This window comes from Chelonia mydas, chromosome 8 (genome assembly GCF_015237465.2).
Source record: "Chelonia mydas isolate rCheMyd1 chromosome 8, rCheMyd1.pri.v2, whole genome shotgun sequence".
Classification (NCBI taxonomy): Eukaryota; Metazoa; Chordata; order Testudines; family Cheloniidae; genus Chelonia; species Chelonia mydas.
The window spans coordinates 85,544,486-85,570,583 of record NC_057854.1 but is presented as its reverse complement, the minus strand read 5'-3'; the positions used below and the strand labels follow the sequence as shown (position 1 = coordinate 85,570,583).

General features: G+C 40.0%; 1 protein-coding gene across 6 annotated transcripts in view; it reads left to right on the top strand.

Annotated features, from left to right (window-relative positions):
* LRRC7 (leucine rich repeat containing 7) overlaps window positions 1-26,098 on the top strand; it is a 358,746-nt gene that overhangs the window by 319,432 nt on the left and 13,216 nt on the right. For 3 of the 6 annotated variants that reach the window (XM_043520844.1, XM_027825894.3, XM_043520845.1), the window contains 4 exons: window positions 578-697; window positions 6,219-6,437; window positions 8,320-8,412; window positions 12,277-12,351. In XM_043520844.1, coding sequence (XP_043376779.1) covers window positions 578-697; window positions 6,219-6,437; window positions 8,320-8,412; window positions 12,277-12,351 — 507 coding nt within the window. Of the gene's footprint in view, window positions 1-577; window positions 698-6,218; window positions 6,438-8,319; window positions 8,413-12,276; window positions 12,352-25,989; window positions 26,047-26,098 lie in introns of those variants that run through there. The other 3 variants (XM_043520846.1, XM_043520848.1, XM_043520847.1) reach the window with 3 other exon arrangements.

The following is a 26,098-nucleotide window of genomic DNA, read 5'->3' as shown; positions in this document are numbered from 1 at the left end:
CTTTCCTGAACTGGGGTCTGTAAGAGTAGTGCAAAAGGTAACCCAAGGTATGATAACTATAACTTCAGTATTGTCTGTATTAAATATAACATTTTTAAAAAATGCATTGTAAATTTAACATTTCATATTTACATTATAGATGATGGTGAGATATTTATACATTCTTTCATTGCTCTTTACTTACTTACAGTTTGAATGAGCAGTACAATGTTTTTAGATTGTGTGATTCTGTAGCACACTATTGTGTTAAAAATGTAATTTCAGAAAAATATTTACTGTTCTATGATTTCAGAATTTGAGTTAATTTTCTCACTTCTCTCATTATTGCCAAGATAATTAATGAGCATCTAAAGTTCTCCCATTTAAAGTAAGGTCCACAGACAACAGTGCAGTCAAGACTGCAGCAAGTATACAGTTCTTATACATTAACACGATATAGGGATAAAGCATAAAATGATTCCCATTACAAATGAAATGCTGTGCAATTGAACAAGGTGGATTTGGGGCAAAAGTAAGTGGTGGTTTTATACAGTGATCTGTCAAGGCACTAAAGTATATCCTACCATTTTTACAACAGACCCCATCACAGCAGAGCAACATTCTAGACAATGGACAAGAAGATGTTTCTGCTAGTAGCCAATGGAATCCATATCCACTTGGAAGGCGGGATGTGCCACCAGATACCATTACTAAAAAGGTAACCAGTAGCAACATGATGATATAAAATCAGACATTTATGTACTGGCAGCTTTTTCCTTCTCCCACCAAAATCAGCAGCAATCCCCTTACTCCAGTTGGCTTTAGTGGACACAGGATAGGTGCAATGCATTTTTTCTTCAAGGCTTAGAACAGCTTGTAAATTCATAATCTAAGGGTCATATTTTCAGTTCTAACCTGTTTTTTGAGCTCATTTATGCCAAGTTAACTTATTATGTTTGCAAAAGTGGATGCATGTACCAGTATGTTCTGCATACACAAACTAGAGAGCTGGGCAAATAACTGCACACTCGAGCTGCACAAAATATTTATATTCCTACATTCTTAGGGTACAGTAATTTAATGCAGTAATTTAAAACTAAGTGGCGGAGAAAGAGACCAGCTCAAGGCTTGCTGAAAATTTGGCCATTGGTGGTAAATTTTTTAATGAATATTCATAAAACTGAAGGACAAAGGATTTTAATAAACTAAAATGTTTTAAAAACTTAAGTTTAAAAAGATCTAACTGTAAAAATATTAGTGATAATTAAATTGTTAATCTACACGTGTTGGTTCTGATCTTTCTTGCACTAGTTAGAGGAGTGAACAGAGGAAGTGAGTAAAAATGGTGTACGTGAATCAGAGTCAGGTCCAAAGACATAATGAATATATTTGCGAATGCTGCACTTCAAATACCTTTAAGTATTGATCAGGTAAATATTTTCCTACTGGCTTCAGATTTTTTCATTCAACACAGAAGCAGCAGTCTTTGCCATTACAAAAATTATAGAGTGAAAAGAGGTCATTTATAAATGTGCAGGAGAATTGCTCAAGTAGGGCATCAGGTCCAGATGCAATAGAAGTCACTCTGCTCAGTGCAGCCCAGGGACCGTTCCCTCCTGGAACCCCCAGAAACATAAATCATTGCAAGAGACAAAGGGTGGTTGAAGGCAGATGGAGCCCTGGCCTTGCATTTGTGGAGCTGGGCACTGAGAGTAGGCTGAACCACTCAAAGGGATTGTATAGTATACACAGGAACTGGGAGAAGGATTCTACTTCCTGAGAGGAGTTACACCTGATTTTCTCCAATATATGTGAGGTCAGGATTAGACTCATCAGCTCAAACAATATATTTTATATCTTGTATTGGAACTCTGATATGCATTATTGTGATAAGAAACTGCAAAGTGAAATCCGTATTAGACATTTCAATATCCTGCTATACAGATGTGGTATGTGGTATGTTAAAACATTACACAATGCATCAGAATCTGTTTAACTCATTGGCACTATCCATTGTTGTAGCCATCGTCAGCAGTTTGAATTGCATTGGCAATAACGGACTCCCAGCTTCAAATAATTAACTTTTATGATGGATGTTAAAATAATATATAGAATACAAATGAAATCAAGGGAAAACATTCCATACAATAGAGATGTTTTTTCAGCAGAATTTCTGTTTCTGTTTCTAAGTGATTTCTGTTTCTAGAAAAGGATTTATTCTCAACTTAACCTTTATACAGCAGAAACCATGCTATAAAGGCACAAGAAGCATTGATATAATCTTTGCAAACAAAATCTATGAAAATGAAAGAGAGAATGAATGATGAATATTATTTACTTTTTATTCTCAATAGGTATTTTAACGTGTATTTATGACAATGCTAATTTCCCTTGCATTGAACGTGACCTAGAATATTTTGTTTTGTTTTTTCACCAGTTGAAGGCTTAAATGTAGCAATCATTTTGAAATTAATTTCAGAGTCTTCTGTAAAATTAAATTCTCATATACTGAATAATGTGATTTTGTAAAAATAAATAAGGGGTAAAACTGCACTTCCACTAGCATAATCACACTAGCTTTAATGGGTTTGTGTCAATGCAAATGAGAGCAGAATCTGGTACAGAGCCCCATGTGTGTAACCTATCCATAATAAATCTAATTTCTTCAGTTTAAATGACAGAATATATATCATGTAAATGATCCATACCTGTAGGACCAGTGTTGATTAGTTACATGGTAACTACGAGGCAGTGGGTTATCACCATGTAACTGCAGTATGTATGTATTGTACCATACAACCATGGTAATTACCGTGCAACTATACAATTACATAGTAATTCATGGTTATTTCTCTCCTCTTAACTATGCAGCGTGTAGATTAAATGCTGGTTACTTCTAGCTCCAAGGTGATCAATTACACAGTAATCTGCAGGCATTCATTAGAATATTTCCATTAAAAAGTAGTTTGGTATTTTTGCCCTTTGATTTAGAATGCCACTCTGTAAATTTATTCATTTGCTGAAAAACAGTCCTCTCCTCATTTTAATACTGGAGATGCACTTTTTCTGTGGTGCCTACGAGAAACTAGTTGACAAAGTCATCTACATATTTATCTTATGAGTTAACTGCTCATTTATGAGAAAGAAAGGGATTCACTGTTAGGAAATAAGATCACTGAAATTGAAGCTGGGGATTGCTCAAGGGGCAGATGAATGAGGTTGAATGAAGGAGGGGAAATAGAAGAAAGATAGCCAGACATAAACCTGGTGTATCTGCCACAAGAGGATCACCCCAGTGGCATGGAGCCAGAATACAAGCACCAACATCACCCACTCCCTTCCTTGCAGCTGATATAGGGAACATGGCTAGGGAAAAGGTGTGTGGGCCAGGGCATTTCTGCACCTTGGCTGCTGTATGAGCCCCTTGAGATTCATTTGGTCTGTGGTGAATTTGGTACAAGTTAGTGGTCTATGCTAGTACACATGACCAATGGACTGCTGGCCTAGAATTAGAATATGCAAAAGTGATTAAAACTGCTGTTGCCCTCCTCTTCTGAGTTGAGTGCATGCCTTGGCCATAGCTGAGGAGCTGGTGCTCTGTTTTGTTTTCATTATGTGCATCTGTCACTCAGTCCTGAGGTGATCCAAGCCAATAAAATAGATATGAAGATTTTTTTGGTGTTGGGCCACAATTTCTGTATTTAAGACCTTTAAGCAGATTTCTTCCTCTGAGGAAGACAGTCCACCTGCTGTGGACTTCTGTGAAGGACATCTTCAGGTTACATTTGTGCCGTGACTTGAAGCTGATGAGATGCTACTCATTTTCAAGCATCCCATGATGACTATCTGGTGAAAATAGTCGGGCTCAACGGGCAGTGATCAATGGCTCCATGTCTAGTTGGCAGCCGGTATCAAGAGGAGTGCCCCAAGGGTCGGTCCTCAGGCCGGTTTTGTTCAATATCTTCATAAATGATCTGGAGGATGGTGTGGATAGCACCCTCAGCAAGTTTGCAGATTACACTAAACTGGGAGGAGAGGTAGATACGCTGGAGGGTAGGGATAGGATACAGAGGGACCTAGACAAAATTAGAGGATTGGGCCAAAAGAAATCTGATGGGGTTCAACAAGGACAAGTGCAGAGTCTTGCACTTAGGACGGAAGAATCCCATGCACCGCTACAGACTAGGGACCGAATGGCTCGGCAGCAGTTCTGCAGAAAAGGACCTGGGGTTACAGTGGACGAGAAGCTGGATATGAGTCAACAGTGTGCCCTTGTTGCCAAGAAGGCCAATGGCATTTTGGGATGTATACGTAGGGGCATTGCCAGCAGATCGAGAGACGTGATCGTTCCCCTCTATTCGACATTGGTGAGGACTCATCTGGAGTACTGTGTCCCACACTACAAGAAGGATGTGGAAAAATTGGAAAACGTCCAGCGGAGGGCAACAAAAATGATTAGGGGACTGGAACACATGACTTATGAGGAGAGGCTGAGGGAACTGGGATTGTTTAGTCTGCGGAAGAGAAGAATGAGGGGGGATTTGATAGCTGCTTTCAACTACCTGAAAGGGGGTTCCAAAGAGGATGGCTCTAGACTGTTCTCAGTGGTAGCTGATGACAGAACAAGGAGTAATGGTCTCAAGTTGCAGTGGGGGAGGTTTAGGTTGGATATTAGGAAAAAAATTTTCACTAGGGTGGTGAAACACTGGAATGCGTTACCTAGGGAGGTGGTGGAATCTCCTTCCTTAGAAGTTTTTAAGGTCAGGCTTGACAAAGCCCTGGCTGGGATGATTTAGTTGTGGATTGGTCCTGCTTTGAGCAGGGGGTTGGACGAGATGACCTCCTGAGGTCCCTTCCAACCCTGATATTCTATGATTCTATGATTCTATGAAAATCCAAGTACAGAGTCAATGTGAAACTACGGATATATTCTGGCCAGATCCTCAGCTTGTATAAATTGGCATAGCTTCATTAAACAGCTAAGGATCTGGCCAGTTATCATTAAGGCATATTGTTTTGAGTCACTAGATCAGATTTCTCCTTCTGGCCATGTTCTGCCTCTGTGATCTTGGGCAAGGCACTGAAGTTCTCTCAGGGTCTCTAACATGCCTGTCATAAATTGCTGAGTTTACGTACTCTAAAGATGGCCAGTAACATAGGATTGTGATGTTTCATGGAGGTAGTAAGATATGAGCATTCCTTGGAGCATTCATTTTACTCATTCCTTTATGGCTAAGTTGCATGCCAATTATTAATAAGCATCAACAGTTCAATCCTGTCATCATAAACAGTATAAATTGTTTTCAATTAATTTATTTTTAAATGATTTGACTCAAATGTGTATGTAATGTATGTGTATAAGCAGAATGTATGTTGAAAAGTAAGCAAGTGTGCAACTTTACCATGTCAAGAATAGAGTAACATACAAACCAAACCCCACATGTTAGAGCAATAAAATTGAAAATGTGACAGATAAGCAGGGATTGAAGACTATTATCAGTGGCCTTTCTCTGATAAATATCAAAAGACAGTGAAAAAAATAACACCAGTTCAATATTTTCCATAATTTAGAAAAGTTTGAATCTTTTCAAATTACAAACTACTAGCTCTTTTCAAAAAGTTGATAATCCGATTAGTGACATTGGTAAACATAAGGTCATGTAAAAAACACATTCTTTATTGGGACAATGCATTGACACTGAATAGTATCCACTTGGCTTCTGCTAGCCTGTGACATGATTATAAACAAAAGCACTGAATTTAAACTATATTATAAAATGTGATTTTTAATAGATAATCCTGAAACAGTGTACAATTTAGGCCAATATTTGTGATCAATAGAGAATAAGCTCTATTCCAAACTATCCTCAAATTCAATGCTACCCAATATTTAACATTTTTTAGAATGTGCTGCAAAATCATCTTATTTATTTCATCGTTATATATTTTCATTTCATGAGATTTTCTGACCAGAAACATATAACATGAAATAAGGCATAAAATATTTTGCTTTTATGTATCAGACTCTGTACATTTGATCTCAGTTATGGCTCCTAGATTCACTAAATGCAATGGATAAATCCTTGCTGGTTTTAATCACGGTTGTTTCCAACTGTGGTCAAAAGGCAAACCTCTGATATTTATTTAAGAGGTTTGCTTTTACTTGACTGTGTAAGTTGTAATAATTGCTTCTTTTCAGCTTCCTGAATTTCTGGCCTAACGGGTTACGTTACCCACAGGCAGGTAGCCATATCCAGACTTTGATGGGATCTCAAAGCCTACAACATCGGAGTCGAGAGCAGCAATATGAAGGAAACATGAATAAAGTTACCATTCAGCAGTTTCAATCACCACTGCCAATTCAGATCCCTTCTTCACAGAGCTCTCGGGCACCTCAGGCGGGGAGGTGCTTAATTCAAACCAAAGGGCAGAGGAGTATGGATGGTTATCAAGAGCAGGTGAGAAAATGTGTATATAAATAACATGCTGATGAAGCAACATTTGGGGGGGGGGAGGTTTCCTGTCAGGTAGCAGCTAAATTGTTAGGAAAGTGAGGGGCTATATTAACAGGAAGTTGTGATTCTTGGTCTATGTAAGGGTTATCAATTTCCAAGGATTTTGATTCGTGTTTTATGATTGTGTGTACATGCTTGGGCTTGTTGATTATGAATGGCAGTTACCATATACACAACATTGAATAATGTGAGTGATTAGTCTGATATTTTATGGAAGGAGCAGAACTTTGAGCCTACTTATATTTGAATTCCTGTGGATAGATTTTAAAGATAACTTTCTGTCTGCAACAGAATCATGATTTTTTTCAAAGCATTTTGGTTTTGTTTTATGGTTGCATTATTCCACTGAGGTTGCACTTAACACAGTACTAGCAAATTGAATGGACACAAATTGTACTATTGATCATGCCATTTTTCTAAAAGCATTCATTGAAATGTCTCAGGGGCCTTAATCAGCTCCAGTCTTTTTATTTGTGCCTGTAGCAATTTGTTTCACTTGGAAAATGTATACCCACTCCCATTCCTGTCCACTTTCTAACTGGGTACTTGAATACTTATAATATTTGGAAACCTAAAAAGCCTACTTACAAACAAATATGATCCACTTTTTATCAGAAAGGTTACTGACATTTTCCCCTGATTGACTAATTAAGATGGGTGCTTGAGTAACAAGTATGTCATAAATGTACCCATGTTGTGGACAGCTGACAGATTTATACATAAATGTGTTTTTAAAGTTTTATTCCTGAAAGTACTGCTTAAATTTAAATGTGATGTTTTTACTTAACATTAACTGAAAACCTAAAGTCCGACACAATGCAAATTCATATATTTTTCCATTTACTTTAATGGGAGCCATAACAGGCCTATTATTGCAGTTATTTTAATAGTATCATTATTAATCTAAGAATTGACACTTTCTGAGATGGTCCAACGGATCCAGAGTTTTTTGGCCTTTAGGACACAATGCAGCCAATCTCTTCTTTCTGGCATTAATTTGAGAGGCAGAGTACCAAGGGATGATGGGGGAATTGATTGGTTGTGGAGGATGATCCTATTTTCTACCACTGAAGAAAGGAGGATTCATGTGCATTTAGATGTGTTTTATTGAATAGTGTATAGGCTCTTAGGTATGAGGAAGAGTGTGTATTTTAGATGTCTGAACATTAAATAAACAAAACATTGAAGAAAAAGAGCTTTTAAGGAGTAAGACTCAGAGAAATGAGAAACCGCATTTTTTCACGTGGCTTCTGCATATTACCACTGGTGGTGTCTGGTGCCTCTGGCATTGAGTTGCAGAATTTTTCTAGTGAGCAGTGTCTGTGAACGTCACTCACCTCATCCCTCCCTCATAGAGGATTCTGAGGATATAAAATGGGGAGAGGCCTTAGCTAGCCTTCAGTTCCTTTTAAACCACCAAAAGTGCAGTGATCTGAAATGAGGACACTGCGTGTAATAACTTTCCTCATCAGTTTCTTTTAATTTTGCCCTTTGTGGCTATTTTCTTTTGAGTTAGTTAGATTAACAGTTACTTTGTAAGGTGTTCTTCAGTCAGACGAATAAAGAAGAAACAGTACCTGTCAGGCACAGTTATTGTTTGCATGATCCTCAGAAATGTGAGGGCATATTAAAAATGATGAAATATCACATTTGTGTACTTCAAAACAACATTATTATGGTTTTTAATACTCTGTACAATATAATTCAGAATGGTCAACTCCAATAGTTAACCATAAACCAAAATGTGTCAGGCAGAGACACAATTGTTTAGAAGATTAGCTTTAATGATGGTGTTCGATTATCTTTCCATATCTTTTTAACATAGTTTTGTGTGAGAATAGAAAAGAATCCTGGACTGGGATTTAGTATCAGTGGTGGAATAAGTGGACAAGGAAATCCATTCAAACCTTCTGATAAGGTAAGATGTGAATTTCTTCCTAATGGTCTTTATTACAGAGAGCCAAACAATGTCCTCAGATACAAGCATGTGAAATTCAATAGAAGTTGTGAACATACAGAAATTGGTCCAGGATGTGACTTTTTTAAACAAAAATGGGTATTTTCCTTCTGGTTGATAAATAAAGGTTTAATCAAAACAGGCTATTCCCTTTATTGCACTAGTTAATCTTTTCACGCAGTTTGCCTTTTCCCAAGTACCAACTTCCTTGACTTGTTGTAAGTAGGGTTGCCAATTTCCTAATTCCAGTAAACCGAACACCCTTGCCCCGCCTGCTGCCCCATCACTGCCCTTCCCCTTCCCTGAGGCCCCGCCCCTGCCCAAGGCCCCGCCCCTGTTCCCTCCATCCCCCCTCCCTCCATCGCTTGCTCTTCCCACCCTCGGTCATGTGCTCATTTTCACTGCAAGGCCCAAACAGGCATATTTATTGTTTTGACAGATGTATTATGCTAAGTTCAGGTTTTATTTGTTACAGGATGCTAGAGCTGGCAGCAAAATAGTCAAAAAGGGTAATTTTTTAAAAAATGAAATTTCACAAAGGTTTTCATGATTCTTTCCTTTCCCTCTTCCGATTTTTCATAACCAGCTCCAGTTTTTTGTTCACTAAAGTTATTGTAAATTTATTTGTGGAATTAGGACCACACATTATCAAAGCTGCAATGGGTCCATTAAAGGCCCAGTCCTGAAGCCCAAATACAAATCCGTAGAGCAAAACCACAGAAATGCACACCTGTCCAAATATCTATATAAATAAATATGTAGAAACTGACTTCCACACCTACATGCAGATACACACATGTATTCATGTGTACACATCTAGCATGCACTAACACGTATACTTCCACATTATTTATTATTACAATTGTTGTTTAGTGCCTAGAGACCCCAACTAAGATCAGGACTCCATGTTGATAGGTGCTGGACATACACATAAAAAGAGAGTCTGCAACAAAGAGTTTATAATGTAGCTAGACAAAGGTGGGGACAAATGTATGATACATTGGCTCTTCTGCAATTACTAGTCAACAACATTCACTTTTTAAGAAATAATACATTTCTTTTAGAGTTCCCTTCTGTTTTAAAAACTTGTTATGAAATGAATACACAGACATATTTTATGTCATCAATTTTTTGTGCACAAGCCAGAAAAAGAAATAAAAGTCAGAGAGTTAGGCTGCAAATTTTATTCACACAGTTATACACACATCCGGCAATACACACACTTCCCTACACAAAGACACACAGTCTCTTACACACATACAATGCATGCATGCACACACTTGCTGACACAGAGACACTTTTTCATACACTTTTCTGGGTGCTGCCTGGAGGGGAAAAGATGGAGGTGGGGGTGAAGGAGAGGGGATGGAGAGGGAAAGAGGCCAAGGACGAGAGCAGGGTGGAGGTGAGAAGGAGGGTATGGGGGGGTCTGTGGGGGCCAGTGGGGATGCAGGGGGAGGCAGAAGGCTACAGGGGGTGTAGGGGGCACAGGGTGTATAGTGACATAATGGGAGTGCAGCAGTGTATGGAGGTGAATGGGATGCAAGGGTGTGAGGGGGTGAGGGACATGGGGGTGGTGGTCTGGGAGGTGGAGAAGATGGGTAGGAGAGCACTGTAGAGGGTACAGGGCTGGGATGGATGGTGTTGGGGGCAGGATGGGACGGGGAGGGATGCAGTGAGGGGGATGGGGGACGGGGGGTGGGACAGGGAGGGGAGGGATGCAATGACAGGGGCCTTGGAGTGTGGGAGGGGGGTGGGACGGAGAGGGATGCAGTGAGGGGGATGGGGGTGTAGCCACATTCCCAGCACTCGGAGATGGGGACACACATACCTCCAACTCCTTCTGGAGGAGAAGAGGGCTGGGCAACAGCAACACCTGGTCACCCTCGTTGTAAGGGTATATTTTTTCCAGAACAAACCTAGGACCTGATCCAACTCCTTCTGAAGTAGTTGAAAAGATTCCTGTTGATTTCAGTGGGAGTTGGATTGGTCCGCTAACTAGGAGGATAAATTCACTGGTATTTTAAACAGTAGTAGTATCATTAACTAGCTTCAATTGCCTAGACTTTTGCCTACTCTGCCAAACACAACAGATTCTATCTGTACTCTGCAGATTAATAGTTGTGGAAAGGTCTATAGAAGACTCTGCACAAACTTCCCTATAAACGAGCATGCCTTTTAGTAATCAGGATTGTGAAGTTTTTGGTAATAAATATCTGGATCCATTGCATGTTTACACTAAATAGTCTAGGAGAATGATGTATTTCTTTAGTCAGCAAAATGGGGACAAATAAAAATGTGACAATCAAGGGTTATCAAATTCAAATGGTCTAGAGATTAGAAAGTGGACTCTGAGGCCTCTGAATTAATCTGTGATGTGTACTAAAACTAAGTGGAGCTTGTTACATATAAAGGACTATAGGTTTGTATATTTTAAACATGGTGTATTCTGTGTCAAGATTAGACCCAATCCTACTGGGTGGCCAGCACCTCATCTCTGCACCCGTCTATGCCCACTAATTTCAGCGTGAGCTGAGAATGCTCATCAAATCATAAGATTGGTGTATTTTTTTTAAACAAATCCTCATAAGTAGCCTTAGACCCCTTTTTTTTAAATTTCCCATCAGCATCGATTAAAATTGAAAGGAAAATTAATATTTACAGAAAATGTCAAACGCCTTTGAAAATACCCATGTAATATGGACAGGTTCTAACGATTTTTTATGTTGTCAGTTAGTGAATTTGGACTGCAGGGAGTAGATCATTTTATTCTGTATAACCAATAGACATTTGAACCTGTAGTACTTAAAACTGTATTGGTATTGGTTGAAATGCTGCTTAATATGGTCTTTCCAATGTACTTTATAACTAATGTAAATGTGACCCATTTGTCCGTGTCCCAAGCCAGTGGGGGCTGTGGGAAGCGGTGTGGGCCAAGGGATGTGCTGGCTGAACCTGCAGACACTGCAGGTAAACAAACAAAAGCCTGCCAGTGGCTTTCCCACATGGGCCGCATGCCAAAGGTTGCCAATCCCTGCCCTAACTAATTAAATTGATATCAGCAGAGAAACACCAAGAGAGCACAATACAGAGGTGCTGTAACTTGGGACTGCTGCTTAGCTACTTATAAAGTTTTAGCTTTAAAGCATTAACAGGATTATTTAAAGCCTTCAGATCAGCAAACAGGCAGTTGGACAGATTTCAGGAAATGATTATATTGGTCTCTTACAGGATGTTTAGCAAGCATCAATCCTTTAAAGTTCTTTATGAAAGCTTCTGTAATGTATGTAGTCAGGTACTTGCTTGATGAAACAGTATTTCACTGAAGTAAAAGTCTATAATCACTGGTCTACTTCTGTTCATACAAATCTGTATAAAGCTTTTAAACTTGTAATAGGTAAAATTATCAATGAGAGAAACAGTTCTAACACATCTTTGAAAGGTGCATGCGATAATTGGGGTCAAATCTACAGGGTATATTCAGAAAAGCTGAGTACTGGAAGGATTCCAGATGATTTAAAATAAAAATGTCCTATGGTGCATATATAGTTCAACACCATGCTTCTGGAGCTGGACAAATCACTCTTAGTGACTGGTTCATGTATGTATATTTCTAAATTATTATTGCATTGTTACTGGCAGTTTTTCTACTGTTGCACAATATCAAATTTTTTTAAATCTCAGTGAATGGGACCTTTTAGAAACTGAGCTACATAGAAATGGGGTCATTGCTGAAGTTTCTCCATTTTTAATACAAAATATCAAAAGAACCTTTAGCTAGTGCTTGGTAATAGAATCCTAACCTCTGTTACTTCTGACTTATAGGGTATCTTTGTTACTAGGGTTCAGCCTGATGGACCAGCATCCAGCCTGCTCCAGCCTGGTGATAAGATCCTTAAGGTAAGAAGGAACTATGTTTTTTGTTTAGTTTGTAATTTTAATTTAGTTCTAGATCAAATTTGCACAATATACAAATAAGTTTTTCCTCACTGCCAATTAGTTTAGACATTCCCACTTTTTGTTAGCTAATTTATTTTATTAATTTAGTTTATAATTAATTCATAGTACTTTATTTAGGGCTAGACATTTCTCTTCCCTTTCTCAGAGGGAATGGGAACAAACCAGTGTGGAAGGGATGGGAAACATGAAGAAAGGAGACAACTTGTCTCAGTGTCATGCACCACCTTTCTGAGAGCAGAAGAAACCCCTCCTGGAGAAATCTCTGAGATCAGAGAGTGGTGTTACACAGTAGTGGGGCATGAGGTCCAAGCAGCATTCATTCTTCTCTGTGGCTTCTGCTCCCTCAGAGGATATAGTGTTCAGGCACAGGAGGAAAGAGCTAATGGAGGAGGCTACTAGACCCTGCAGAGAATGGTTCAGAGAGAAAGTCTGTTGCCATGGTTGGCTCAGGCTCCATAGGCTTATGCTTTGGGTACACAGGATCAAGAAACTGTGACCTTTCTCCCTCCCATAGACCACAGTCTGCTCCTTTTTGAAATGAGCCTGTGGCATCAAGATAAACCTAGTAAACGGTTTTTCCCCTATTGTTTTTGCCCTCCCATGTACTTTTCAGAGAGGGGAGCATTGGGCTCTTCTTTATGTACAGTGAGGTGCCTGTCTCGTTACCTCTGTCTACATGCAATGCACATAGAGCAATAATCAGTTCCGGAGAACAGATTGACCAAAAATAAAGAATGGTCCTCCACACAGTTCTCACACACAGGTAAAACCCTGGAAAAAATAAATGTGCTTGGCATCAAGATTAACAGATTCCAGCTCTGTTAAACTAACAGGATAATACACTCCAAAGGAAAGGCATCTTCACTGGTAATGCCCTTTCACCTTCCCTGCAGAGTTGAAATCATGGATCTATTAGCAGGAATATGATCTCAAGCTATCTGGATGATTCGGGTAAGGATCTGTAAAGGACCAAACTATATATAAACCCATACTTCAAATGGTAACAGATAGAACAGTCCCATTTATTGTCTTTAAATGCAAAGCAAACAACAGAGCTACTCTGAGATAATAAAAAGCAGTTTTACCTATAACTTTCTAAAATTAATAGTGACTAAAAGAAATAAACATAGTGTGTGCAATATTTTTTTACCTCAACAATTGTGCTGTTGTATAAATTAATAACATGATGCTATTTCAGTGTTATTCCTTTGTTTCTTGTATGTGAATGAAAGCAAGAATTTGAACATTTTATTAAATGGCTGACAACTCGAGTCATGTTTATGATTTTCACATTTTCTTCCAGTATAAGACCAAATTTCTCTGCAGTCACATTTTCACAAAGAAATGTGACTGCAGTACTTTGCCTCTGCTTCACTGTGGGAATATCTTTGAAATACTCTCACCAGAAGAACTGACATCCCTTGTGCTGGAGAACAAAAACATGTGAATGGCCTCAGAAGAAACCTGGGGCCTTTTTTGTCAATTGATTTCAAATGAAAGTTCTACATTTTAGTATGGACTATTTAAATTAAGTCCCCTGGTGTAATCCAGGCAAAGGCAAGGAAAGCTGCCCTGACGGCATTTTAGAAATTCTCCACTGGTGGAAGATCAAGATTTCCCACTTAGAAGTAATGGCAAATAACGATATTTTTTCCAAAAAAAATGCTTTTCTACAGAATCCTGGAAACCATTATTTTTACCTGGAAAATGTATTGTCACTGTAAATGGTATTTTCAGGCAGAGTGAGTATGTGCGTGAGGGAAGAGTGATTATAGCTGTGCAAAAGGTTCATAGCGGACTTTGAAACCTCTTGAACTTATCCTGGGGTTGAGGCTCATTGCATTTTGCAAACTTCTATAATGGGGCAATCTGCAATTACACTACTGTATCATACCTGTGCCTCTGTTCTCCCTTGCACTAGAAAGAATCTCATTGACTTCAACAAGCTTTGAATCAGGCCTTCATTGTTGCTAATTTGTTTGCAGTTAACATACATCTATATGAACTAATTTATTAATGTTATATTATACAATTACTTGAAGGTGTTCCCAGAGAGAAATGAATTAAAGAAATCGGCTAACAAATCTAAAATAAGTGTTTTAAATAAGCAACAGCTAGAATTATAAAGCAGAACATTGAAGGTAGGTTAAGTAAAGTAAAGCAAACAAAGAATAGTACAAAAATTAGTGAGGTAAGAATGTTGTCTAAAGTTGCATTAGAATGTTGTCTAATGTGCAGAAACTGTGGGAGTATTCCTGATAGAATCCTTTGTAGATTGTACTGTTTTATGCAACTGTGGATGATGGATTCTACTATTCTGTACATTATATCATTTTTATCTAGGGTGTACAGTTCACACCTAGTTTAATTTCATAGTTGTCATGTTATCTCAAATGATTTTTCATGATGTCATACATCAGGGACACTTGTTGACAAGCACTCACAGTACAACATGTTAATGGCATTGAGTTATCTGCCATTAACAGTGACATTAGCATGTGTCACCGCTTTAATAAATTGTTCTGTACTTCCTACATTGTAGCCTGATAATTGCAGAAGTGCAGTAATTTGACCAACCCCATGAGAGATAATTTCTGGAAATACCTTTGTCACTGGGTTGACTCAGTGCTTTTTAGAATCAAAGCAACTGATTTCAAGAGATGCAAAGGAATGCTGGAGGTATAATAGCAGCAATACATAATTGCATGGGATGCCTGCTTTCCATTTTAAATTATTCAGAATTTTTCTGTTAATCTGGTCTGTACTCCTTCACTTATACATCAACAGGCAGGAGTCTTCATGATCTAATTAAATACAGGAAAGACAAAACATATTTATTCCAAATAGGTGACAAGTAATAATAATACATTTACCTGCAACTTTTGGAACTGCGTTCTCTCTCTTTAATGCTGTCCATACCGCAAGAGTGAATGCACTGTAACTGAAAAACAATGCAGATGGTTTACCTACCAACCTAATTTATTATACTTTTTATAATTCTGATCTCATTTGGATAGTGACACTCAATTAATTATGATTACTTTGTTGTTTAGAGGGAAAGCAGGTTAGAGGAAAATATTTATTGTACCTAGTAGACTGCAAGGTCTAACAACATGATTCATGGTGGTAGCCTAGAACCAATTTTGCCTCTGAACACCATTCAATTACCGTAGGTAACTGAAAAACAGCTTCAAGTGCAAAACAATTAAAGAAGTGCAACTGTCTCCTGTTAGTGAACTACTTTAGCAAAATTTATCCAGTTAATAAAATAGGATTGCATGTGACCCGTATGTAGAAATGTGGAGAGAAGAGGAAACACACAAGCAGCCTTTGCTTCCCCAACTGTGCGCCCTTAAAAGGTGTGGGAAGAAAGTGATGCTCAGCTCTCCCTCTCCTCTGTGCAATGCCTGGCAAAGCTGGCTAGATGTGTCAGAGGACTAAACTGAACTTCATGAAGAGGAATAGCAGCAGTCACAGTACCTGCCTCTACCTGGTTGGTGCCACCACTGGGGTAGTGCCTTTCAGGCACAATTAAGTCAAGGGAGTTTACATTGCTGTTTTGTTCTGAAGAGTGACTTTCTAAAAATGGCATCACGACATTCCAGGTTTATTTCTCACAGTTTCCATATCAAATGTAATATGTTTTTTCTCAGGACCAAACTCAAGCTGGGAAGTATCACTCAAGAAAGGTTTTACTTTTGTACATTATCACCAGTAACAGACACACACTAGGCAAATTATGTCCTCGGTTACCCTTGTGCAACCCTACTGTCTTCCAATTATACGTTCGCTTGTATCTGTACAACGCCACAGAAGGCTAATGGGGTTGTGCAGAAGTCAGTGAGTGATCTGACCTGCAGAACCTCTATTACTGATAATGGTGTGCAAGGATGAGAGAACCCAGCTTGTGCCTGAGAGTCCAGGTAAATTTGCGGAATTGGCAAAGTATAATCTATTTACTTTTATACAGAGCAAATTCAATTTGGAATCAGTGAGACAGTAACCATGGAACTCCATATGCCAATTTTTTCAGAGTAACTTTTCAGAGTAGAACTGTACATTTATAAACTGAGTTTTAAAAACCACGATAGTGATTTGAAATAATGATTATCAATCTTAAATCAAAATGTTTGTTATCAATTTAAGGCAGCAAAAATTCCTTAATCATATAGTAAATCAGCAAGCTGCGGTAGTACTCATTGTCTTGCCTCTGATAATGTTTACAATGTAGTTTAGAATTATGGAAATAAACCTGAATATCTAAATAATCTTAATATTATTGGGTATATAAACTCAACGGTTAATAACTTGACAAACAATTTTAAGTACAGTATTCCATGACATGTATGTCTTTATCTGTCTCATTAATCATTTTATGACATTTTCTTTAAGACCAATATACAATTGGAATATTTTGTTCAGAAAAGTTTGAAAGTACCCAGGTGATTGTGTGGGATATGTGACCTTTCCAGACATAAATATCTACAGCTTTCAGAGCTGTACAAGCACTGGAAGGAAGCAGATCTTGGCACCACAGCAGCCTGGCCTATTCAGAGTCAGTTTGTTGCAGATGCTCCAGAAGAACCAGGTCCATGTTGACATGTTAAAAAATAAGCTGGGAGATTTCATGCAGTCATGTGCCGTCCCTCCATACACCCACAGGTTATGTTTCATGGGCATTAGTTCTTCTCTTTATGGTCCTTCACCTCTAGTAATGTTGGAGTAGCTGTCCTGCAAGTGTGGGGACAAATTGGATCCAAACCAAACTATGAACCAAGATTTTATTTTTTAAAAACAAAAGGCTTTATTGGATTAAATCTGCTTCTATGTCCAGTTCTCACCCTAGTTACCAGTTTGGATCTTTTTAAGGGCTCCTCCCTTCTTCTCCAGGTATAGAAGGGTGTTGTTGGGAAAGGATAGGAAAAGCTCATCACCCTTATCCCCTTGCCCCAGTCACCTGTCATTTTTTACTTCGTCAGCTGTATGGTGCTTGTCCCCCTTCCTGTTTATAGCTCAGTGGTTCCCAAACTTGTTCCGCCGCTTGTGCAGGGAAAGCCTCTGACGGGCCGGGGACTGGTTTGTTTACCTTCCGCGTCCGCAGGTTTGGCCGATCGCAGCTCCCAGTGGCCGCGGTTCGCTGCTCCAGGCCAATGGGAACTGCTGGAAGCGGCGGCCAGTATGTCCCTCGGCCTGCGCCGCTTCCAGCAGCTCCCATTGTCCTGGAGCAACGAACCGTGGCCATTGGGAGCCGTGATGGGCCGAACCTGCGGACGCAGAAGGTAAACAAACTGGCCCGGGCCGCCAGGGGCTTTCCCTGCAGAAGCGGCGGAACAAGTTTGGGAACCACTGTTATAGCTGGTCAAAAACACTGTTTTCATCAAAATTTCACCATATTTATGTTGACATTCCAAAATTTTAAATTTTTTAACCAGTTCTATTCCTAGACAACATCTGGAACAGAGCTGTCAGCTAGAGAAGGCCCAAACTGCACTTTGCAGAGTGACACCTGGTGACTTTATTATTTGGATTACAGAAATGTCTAGAGCAACCCAAACCCAAGATTGAAGTCCTGTTTTGCTAAGCACTACATACACAGTAAAACTGTAAGAAACAGTCCTTATCTTGAAGAGCGCAGACTCTAATAGGCAAAGGCAGACAAAGTATTATCACCCCTCTTTCACAAATAGGGAATTAAGTCTGGTTAAGTGACTTGCCTATGATCACAGACAAGAATTGAACCCGGATTGCCAATCCAGTATCTTAACCACAAGACCAGCTTGCTTCCTCACAGTGAAATGTTGGTGGATTCTTGGAGCGTGCTCATTCTTAGTAGCCCTATTGCCACTTATAGCTAACTAGCTGTGTCAAATCTGAGATATAAATATGTTTCTTACTGTAGGTTATGCATTTCAAGATCTATATAAAGATAGATATGCACCCAACCCTTCTGTGCACAAAATTCTCAGTGCTTAAACCGGAGTCCTGCATGTAGAGGGCTTGCTGGATTGGACTCCTATACACTTAGGTCCAGATTCACAAAGGGATTAAAGTGTCTAACTGCCACTAACTGCTTAAGTCCAACATTTAGCTACCACTGGCATTCACCACTTAGCTGCTGCCTAATTCTGTAGGCCTCTAAGTCTATCTTTTTCCCAGTATAGGCACCTAAATATCTGCTGCTGAGCATGTGCACAGCTAACTCAGTGCTGATGTCCAGGTGCCTAGCTCATGCCTAAGCGGTGGCAGAATTGTAAAACTAGGCATTGCCCTACCTTTGTCACCTGCAGGGCCTGATCCAGTAGATGTACTCGAAGGCCAGAGGAGGAAGTGATGGTCGTACCTTTATAATCTTTAGCTGAGTAGTTAGCACAGTCACCCAGGATATTCTCTGTTCAATTCTCTGTTCAGATCTCTATTTAATTGGTTATACAAAATGGAACAATTTCAACAGGAGAGACAGAGAGACACCCCATAATATCCCATAGCTCAGTGATTAGAGCACTCTTCTGATTCAAATTCCTGCTCCACACCAGACAGAAGGAGGAATGGAATTGACTGGATTGACTGCTATAACCACTAGGCAAAAGCTAATAAAGTGGGGAGGAAGCACAAGCACCACAGTTTTTTTGTTTTGTTTTTTTTTCAAGAAAGGGCTTAGGCACCTAACTCCAGGAGAGGGTTCATGGCTCTTAATCCCGAGCAGAGATAGGCATCTCCCTTTGGCCTGAATTTAGGCAGCTAAATTCCTTTGAGAAGTGGAGCTTAAACTGCACCTGTCTCCTCAGCATTTCCTACTGGCTGTGTGAGGCAGCTCCCTGTTCAGTGTGCTGGCTTTTGTGAATCCCATTCTTAGGCACCTAACTCTTCGCAGGCCTGGGCACCTAACTTGGGACTATGAATTCCACAGAGTGGCAGGCCACCTAAGCATCACAGTACCAAGTATTGCAAGGCCTAAGTCCCTTTGTGACTCGCCCTTTGGAGAGAGACAAAGTGGGTGAGGTAATATCTTTTATTGGACCCACTTCTGATGGTGGAGGACAAGTTTTTGAGCTTCACAGAGCTCTTCCTCAGGTCAGGTCTGCCGAGAAGAGCTCTTGAAGCTCAAAGGCTTATCCCTTTCATCAACAAAAGCTGGTCCAATAAAAGATGTTGCCCCACTCACCTTGTTCTCTCTCAACACAGCCACAAGACTGTTGGGACCAACACAGCCACAAGAACTCTACCCCTTAAGGTCTGATTCTGCCACCCTTTCTCATGTAGTGTAGTACTTTACGTAAGTAGCCAGAAGTAAGATTGTAGCTATCCGAATGTAAGAGAAATTAGTTCAATTTGTTAGAAATTCACTTTATACCATGCCATCTGCTGTAATTTTATTAAAATGGACTGAAGGCAGTAGAAATTAAACTGTGCTTTAGTCTGCATGTAAGGCAAAGTGTCCTTTTAATTTTTTTAAACATCAATAATATATCATCCAAAATAGCTTAAAGAAATAATCGCTGTGGCTTCTGAATTTTCCAAAATATAAATTGATTTAATATTGCTGCCCTTTAAAAGCTGATTTGGCTTTAGTGGATCAGTGATGAAAACTTGTACTGACACAAAAACACTGGAGAAAATAATACAGTGACTACATTGTGAATCAATGCAAAGTTGATTAAGTCAGCCCACTCATACATCCCTAAATCTGCACCTAATTAATGGCAGTGCTCTCAAAGTCAGTTTTATTGTCTGAAATATGAACTCATTCAACAAAATAGTGTGGAGCAAGAATGGAATGGTCAATGCTTCCTTCATTTTCTCACATGATATGCTTACCCTGTATTATTCTTGATCAAAGAATGTTTTATTGTTCATGGTTGGGGAGTTTTTGTGGGGTGCCGCAAGCACCTTGGTAGGAGAAAAGTTACACATTAAAATGTAAGGGCCTGGTGCTTACCTATTTGGATTTTCCCCATGTGGTTAAGGAAATTGCAAATTCTTAGTTATGCAGTTTCCTCCTCCTGTGTTCTTCCATTAGGAGAATAGTTCTTCCATTATCCCCAGGCAAAACTCGAAGAAACTTTGGTCCTCAAAATGTTGTGGAACTCTTTTTCCTCTGCACTGCCACCAGACATCTTCCCTCCCATTCCCACAGCCCCATATTTCCCAAATTCAATTTAATCTCTCATTGACCAATGCCCCGCCTAATCTCTCCCTGGAGGAGGAGAGAGGGAGGGTTCCCAGGACAGGGGAGGAGCCCTTGAAAGTTAACATAAATCAGTTTGGCTCACAGAGTTGGTGTGGGGAGGGACATTCTGTAGGAAGTAGCCAGCTTGCCCCTTTCAGTATTGAAGCGGCCCAACCACAAAACGCATCTGCAAAGGGGCTTCTACCAGGATGTGGAAGGATAGGTAGCGGAGTATAGTGCAGAGACTGCACTCTTCCACATCCTTTAGGCCAAGTACTCTGGGATCTGCTACCATTCACTCATAAAAGTGGAGAATAGTGTTGTACTCTGACTGGAAGGAAGGGTTGAGAGTGACATACAGACATGAATACTCTCTCAAGGAGCTGAAGAGAACTTCACTGCAGTAATACAGAATTGGTCACTTTTTTGATGCTCCTTACCTTCCCCAGGGCAGGGCTATCCTCCCACACTAGCCCCTTTTAGTCTTCTCCAACTATCCAAACATTTACTCATTACAAGAGGAAACTCTCCTACCCACATTGAAGGGCCCAGGCATCACCCCCACCACCAACTGAATCTTTCTCTCTCTTTTTCTGAGTCAGCCCTCCTTCCTCTATCCATTTGCATAGAAATGAAGGACTGGAAGGGACCTCTGTGGGTCATCTAGTCCAGTCCTCTGAACTGAGGCAGGACTAAGTATTACCTAGATCATCCCTGACAGGTGTTTGCCTAACCTGCTCTTAAAAACCTTGAGGGACAGAGATTCCGCAACCTCCGTAGGTAATTTGTTCCAGTACTTAACTACCCTGACGGTTAGGAAGTGTTTCCTAGTGTCTAACGTGAATCTTCCTTGCTGCAACTTAAACCCATTACTTCTTGTTCTGAACATCTCTCCCAGTGCTTCAGTTTGGAACTGTACCTCCCAATTTAACTTTCTATTTGAATAAATAATTGAATAACATTGTTTTAAACATGCTTCTAAGACATAAACTTCTCCTCAGTGTGGGACATCAGAAATGAAGAACACTTACTAGCTGAAATAGATGGAGATGCGGGAAGCAGCAGCAAGTAGCAAAATGACCACTTTAGGGCTACAGGTACTTCTCTCTGCCAAATTTAAAGAGTGAGACCAGCAAAAGGCATTTTGGAAAAAGGTTCCACTAGAGAATAACATGGAAGTTAAAATGGAAGGCTTTTCGAGGGGAGGAGAAAGTTGTGTGTGCTATCACTGAACATATGGCCTTGTTCTTCCCTGGCTCTCCGGTAGCATGGGGTACAAAAAATTGTTATTGTAGTATTAGTATTTGGCTTGAATAGCACAAAATGAGCTTTCTTCGCTCATTTCCATCCCAAGGAATTGATTAAAATCAGAGTTGCTAAAAAACAAACAAAGAAAAAACATATGCCCTGAGTGGCAAAATTGAGAAACATCTGAAAATGTGGATGCGTTTGGATCTGGGGTATTGTTTCAATCCATTGTACAATCAGATTCCAGGCCCAAATTTTGGATTGTAGTGGGGATATAGGCTTCCCCAGAATTTGGAGGTGTTTGAATTGGGATATTAGGTTTGGGCCCACTTGGGCCTAATTCTCCTCTGCCTTATTTATAAACATTTGTGCAGAAACTGATAACTACTCTCTGAGTATGGTTTTTCAACAAGTTGTGTACCCACCTTATAGTAATTTTATCTAGGCCACGTTTCCCTCGTTTGCTTATGAGGATGTTATGTGGGACTGTGTCAGAAGCCTCAGTAAAATCAAGTTATATCACGTCTGTTGCTTCTCCCCAATCCAGTAGGTCTGTAAGTCTGTCAGAGGACAAAATAGGTACTATGTTTGCTTTCTCCAGTCATCTGGCACTTCACCCATCTTCCATAAATTCTTGAAGACAATCAGTAATGGTTCCAACATAGCTTCTGCTAGTTCCTTAAGTACTCTGGGTGAATTTCATCAGGCCCTGCTGACTTGAATACATCTTTTAAAAAGCTGCATTATTATCCTAAAACCACAGAAAGTTTAGTGGATTTATAGTCTTTTTAAAATGCAATTAACAGTATGAAATTATTCTGGAGTTTTTGTACTCTGAGATTATCAATAAAGTTTAACTGAAATAAATTGAAAATGTAATTCAGGGATTTTAATGGGTTGGTTTTGCTCTGTTTTAAAGCCATGAAGATGTTTACTGTCTATTGTTATAAAGAAGTCACTGAAATGAGGAAAAAAGATGTACTAATTAATGTATTAGGTTAAGGAGAATTTGTCATATGCACAGTAAACACAATAACAGAATTCTCTGGTTTGTTATTAATTCATAGCTGAATATGACTGTTCAAACTTTAAGGCCAGATAGTTTTCTTATGGTTTTGATATGGAGAGTCCTGGGACTCAAGACACCTGTGTTCCATTCCCAGTTCTGCGTCAGACTTCTTTAACTAAGTAAGGCCTGGTCTACACTGGGGGGGGGGGGGAGGGGAGGCGAGCTAAGTTGGTCTAAGTTATGCAGCTTCAGTTACGAAAACAGCATAGCTGAAGTTGACGTATTTAGAGCTCTTACCGCGGTGTCTTCACTGCGGTAGGTCGACTGCTGCTGCTGCTCCCCCGTCAACTCCGCCTACACTTCTCACTCCAGTGGAGTACCAGAGTAGATGGAAGAGCGCTCAGTGGTCGATTTATTGTGTCTTCACTACAGGCAATAAATCGACCCCTGCTGGATCGATCGCTCCGGAGGTAAGTGTAGACATGCCCTAGGGGTTGGTCTGCACTGGAAACTTACATCAGCATAGCCCCCAGTGTAAACAGCAGTAGGTCAATGGAAGAATTCTTCTGTTGACCTAGCTACTGCCTCTCAGGGAAGTGAATTACCTATGCTGATGGGAGAATCCCTCCCATCGGCATAGGTAGTGTCTACACTGAAGCGCTACAGTGGTTCTGTTGTAGCAGTTGATGTGTAGACATACCCTAAGTCACTTAAACATTCTGTATGCCAATATCACCACTTATAAAAGGGGATATTAATACAGATATCACATGGAACTATTGTGAGGTTTAATTCATTAATGTTTGTAAAGTGCTTTAAGATCCTCAGGTAGAAGGTGCTGTATTGATGCCAAGTGTTAATTATTTGGAGGATGAAAAGTCATTTGTTTCTGTAGCTTCCTTTTGGCTTCTTTGTGGAACATTAAACTATATCTCATTATCAACCAGAATTCTCATATCTTTCTTCTGTCACTCATAAACTCATAGATAATTTAACTGCTTATCAGGTAAGAAACATTTATATTGTTATAAAAATGGCAGGAATTTTAATAGATCATTTTAGAATGACTATACTGTAAAAGTCCAGAAAACATGACAAGAAAAATATCTAGTTATCCCAAATAACTTTTGCTTTCATATGTTAGTGTCCTTCAAGTCCAGCAACATCAACATAAAAAGTATTATTTTCAGAGAGCAGCAGGCAGCCAATTTTCATGTTATTTAAGTGAGAAAATGCAGAATGTGACTTTCCCCTGTAAAAAAGTGAAAATAAAAAATAACGCCTCAGTTCTTCCCCCTTACACACATTGAGTAGTGTCTTATTCTACAAGTAGTATCTTTGACTTCAGTGGAACTACTCCAAAGGGCTATGGTGGCAGAACCTTGCCCTGAATGAATGCAAACCATCAAGATTATTTGCTACTTACCAAGAAGTGTTTCCTATATTTGATGGGTACACAATACACAGTGATTGGGGAAAGAAAGGCTCGTGCTCAAGTGACCAAACTTTGCCAACTCTCAAAACAAAATATGGAGACACCTTGGAGAAGAAGTTGGTTGTGCAAGATATCGTCTCCTAAAGGCAGAGTATATATGTGAAACCACTGCTCACAGGGCTCACCAGTCCTTAGGATGTTTAATGTGATGGTGTGATGAGCAGAGTGGAAAAAAGGGGATCTCTACAGGTAGAAGCTGTTCAAGGAGGATGGGCAAGTCATGCAAATGAGCTCCTGTCCACCCTAGCCCTCTGAGCAGCTTGTGCAGTTTCTCTGGGGCTGTGAGGGTTGCAGGAGTTACATCCGCCATGGAAATGGCAGAGGATGAGACCTTAATCTGCACCTTGCAGTAGTACTAAAGGGGGGACAGTGGTGGGCCTTCTCCACTCCCACAGTTTTCATGGGGAGAAGGGGATATTCAGCTCAGTGGACTTTGTCACTGCTCTGTGGCTAATATAGTATTTACACAGGCTGGGATTTCAAAGGAGTGTAAAGGAGTTAGGTGCCTAACTTCTGTTGAATTTCAGAGGGATTTGAGTGCGTACTTCCCATTAGTTCCTTTAGAAATACCAGCCAAAATCAACAGGGGTTGCAAGTGCTGTGCCCCTTCCAGGATCAAGTACGATATCTGTCAGGATTCCACCAAGGGTAGACAGAGCCAAGGGTCAGAGCAGGGGCAAAACCAAGGCTGGAATAAGAGAGGATTTTGTAGTCCGGTCCAGCCAGGGTTGATACCAAGGGTCTGAGTCTGAGTCAGGTTTCAGGGTCCAAGTCAGGAGGCAAAGTCCAAATCAAGGCAAAGTCAAGCCAGCGATTCAAGAGCAAGGAACAGTTATGACAGCTACAGAAGTTCTATACTGTTGTCTGGAAACTTCCTGGAATACCTCTTGGGTTTATACAGGGCAAGGAGCCACAGGGTTTCTGTCTGTCAAACCCTTGAGACGGAACTTCCCATGGTCTGGGTCCACAGCAGATCATAGGAAGTGAAGCACAAGTTAGTTACAGCTGCCGCTGGGTGACAACCTGGAGCTGCCAGCTGCCTGGTAGCTCTACAGGCCTGGGTTCTAGACTCAGACTTTAAGGTCAAAGGGGACCATTGTGATCTTCTAGTCTGACCTCCTGCACATTGCAGGCCACAGAACCTAACCTCACCTGTGGGGCCTTACAATATCACTCTATTTCCAAGGTGGTTATACGTGCTGTAGTGTGCATTCATCTTGAGACAAATGTGGCTAATCCAGTTCCTCTGAGCTAGGAAGTATATCTAACCTGTGGGTATACAACAAACAGTAATGGGTCATAGAGTGGCCCATTTTAGCTTGAAGAAGCTAAAATTCCATCATCAAGCTGAAGGATGGTTGCGGTAATTTCCCTTTCTCTGTTGGGTTTCATCTCACTACTAGATATTGCCCCACCAGAGATTATTTACCACAAGGAATCTTAATACCCTCTGACAAGCCAATACGGGTTACTATATGTGATTGAACTGTACTATCAGAGTCTGAGTTAGACAGTAAGTAACTGGGGTCAGGGACTGTCATCTTAAATATTTGTTCTGTACCAAATGCACTGCTGACACTCAGTAAATAATAAGTTATTAATAATGATAACATAGTGGCAAATTATCCAGAACCCAGCCACTATGCTTTCCTTTTTCAGATTTCAGAACCTGGCCATTGCTTAAATTCTGGCCAACAAACTTGGGATGGATTCTTGGTAAGTCTGCCATTGAATTAGACTTGATGAGGATTTTTCTGTAAAGATGGTA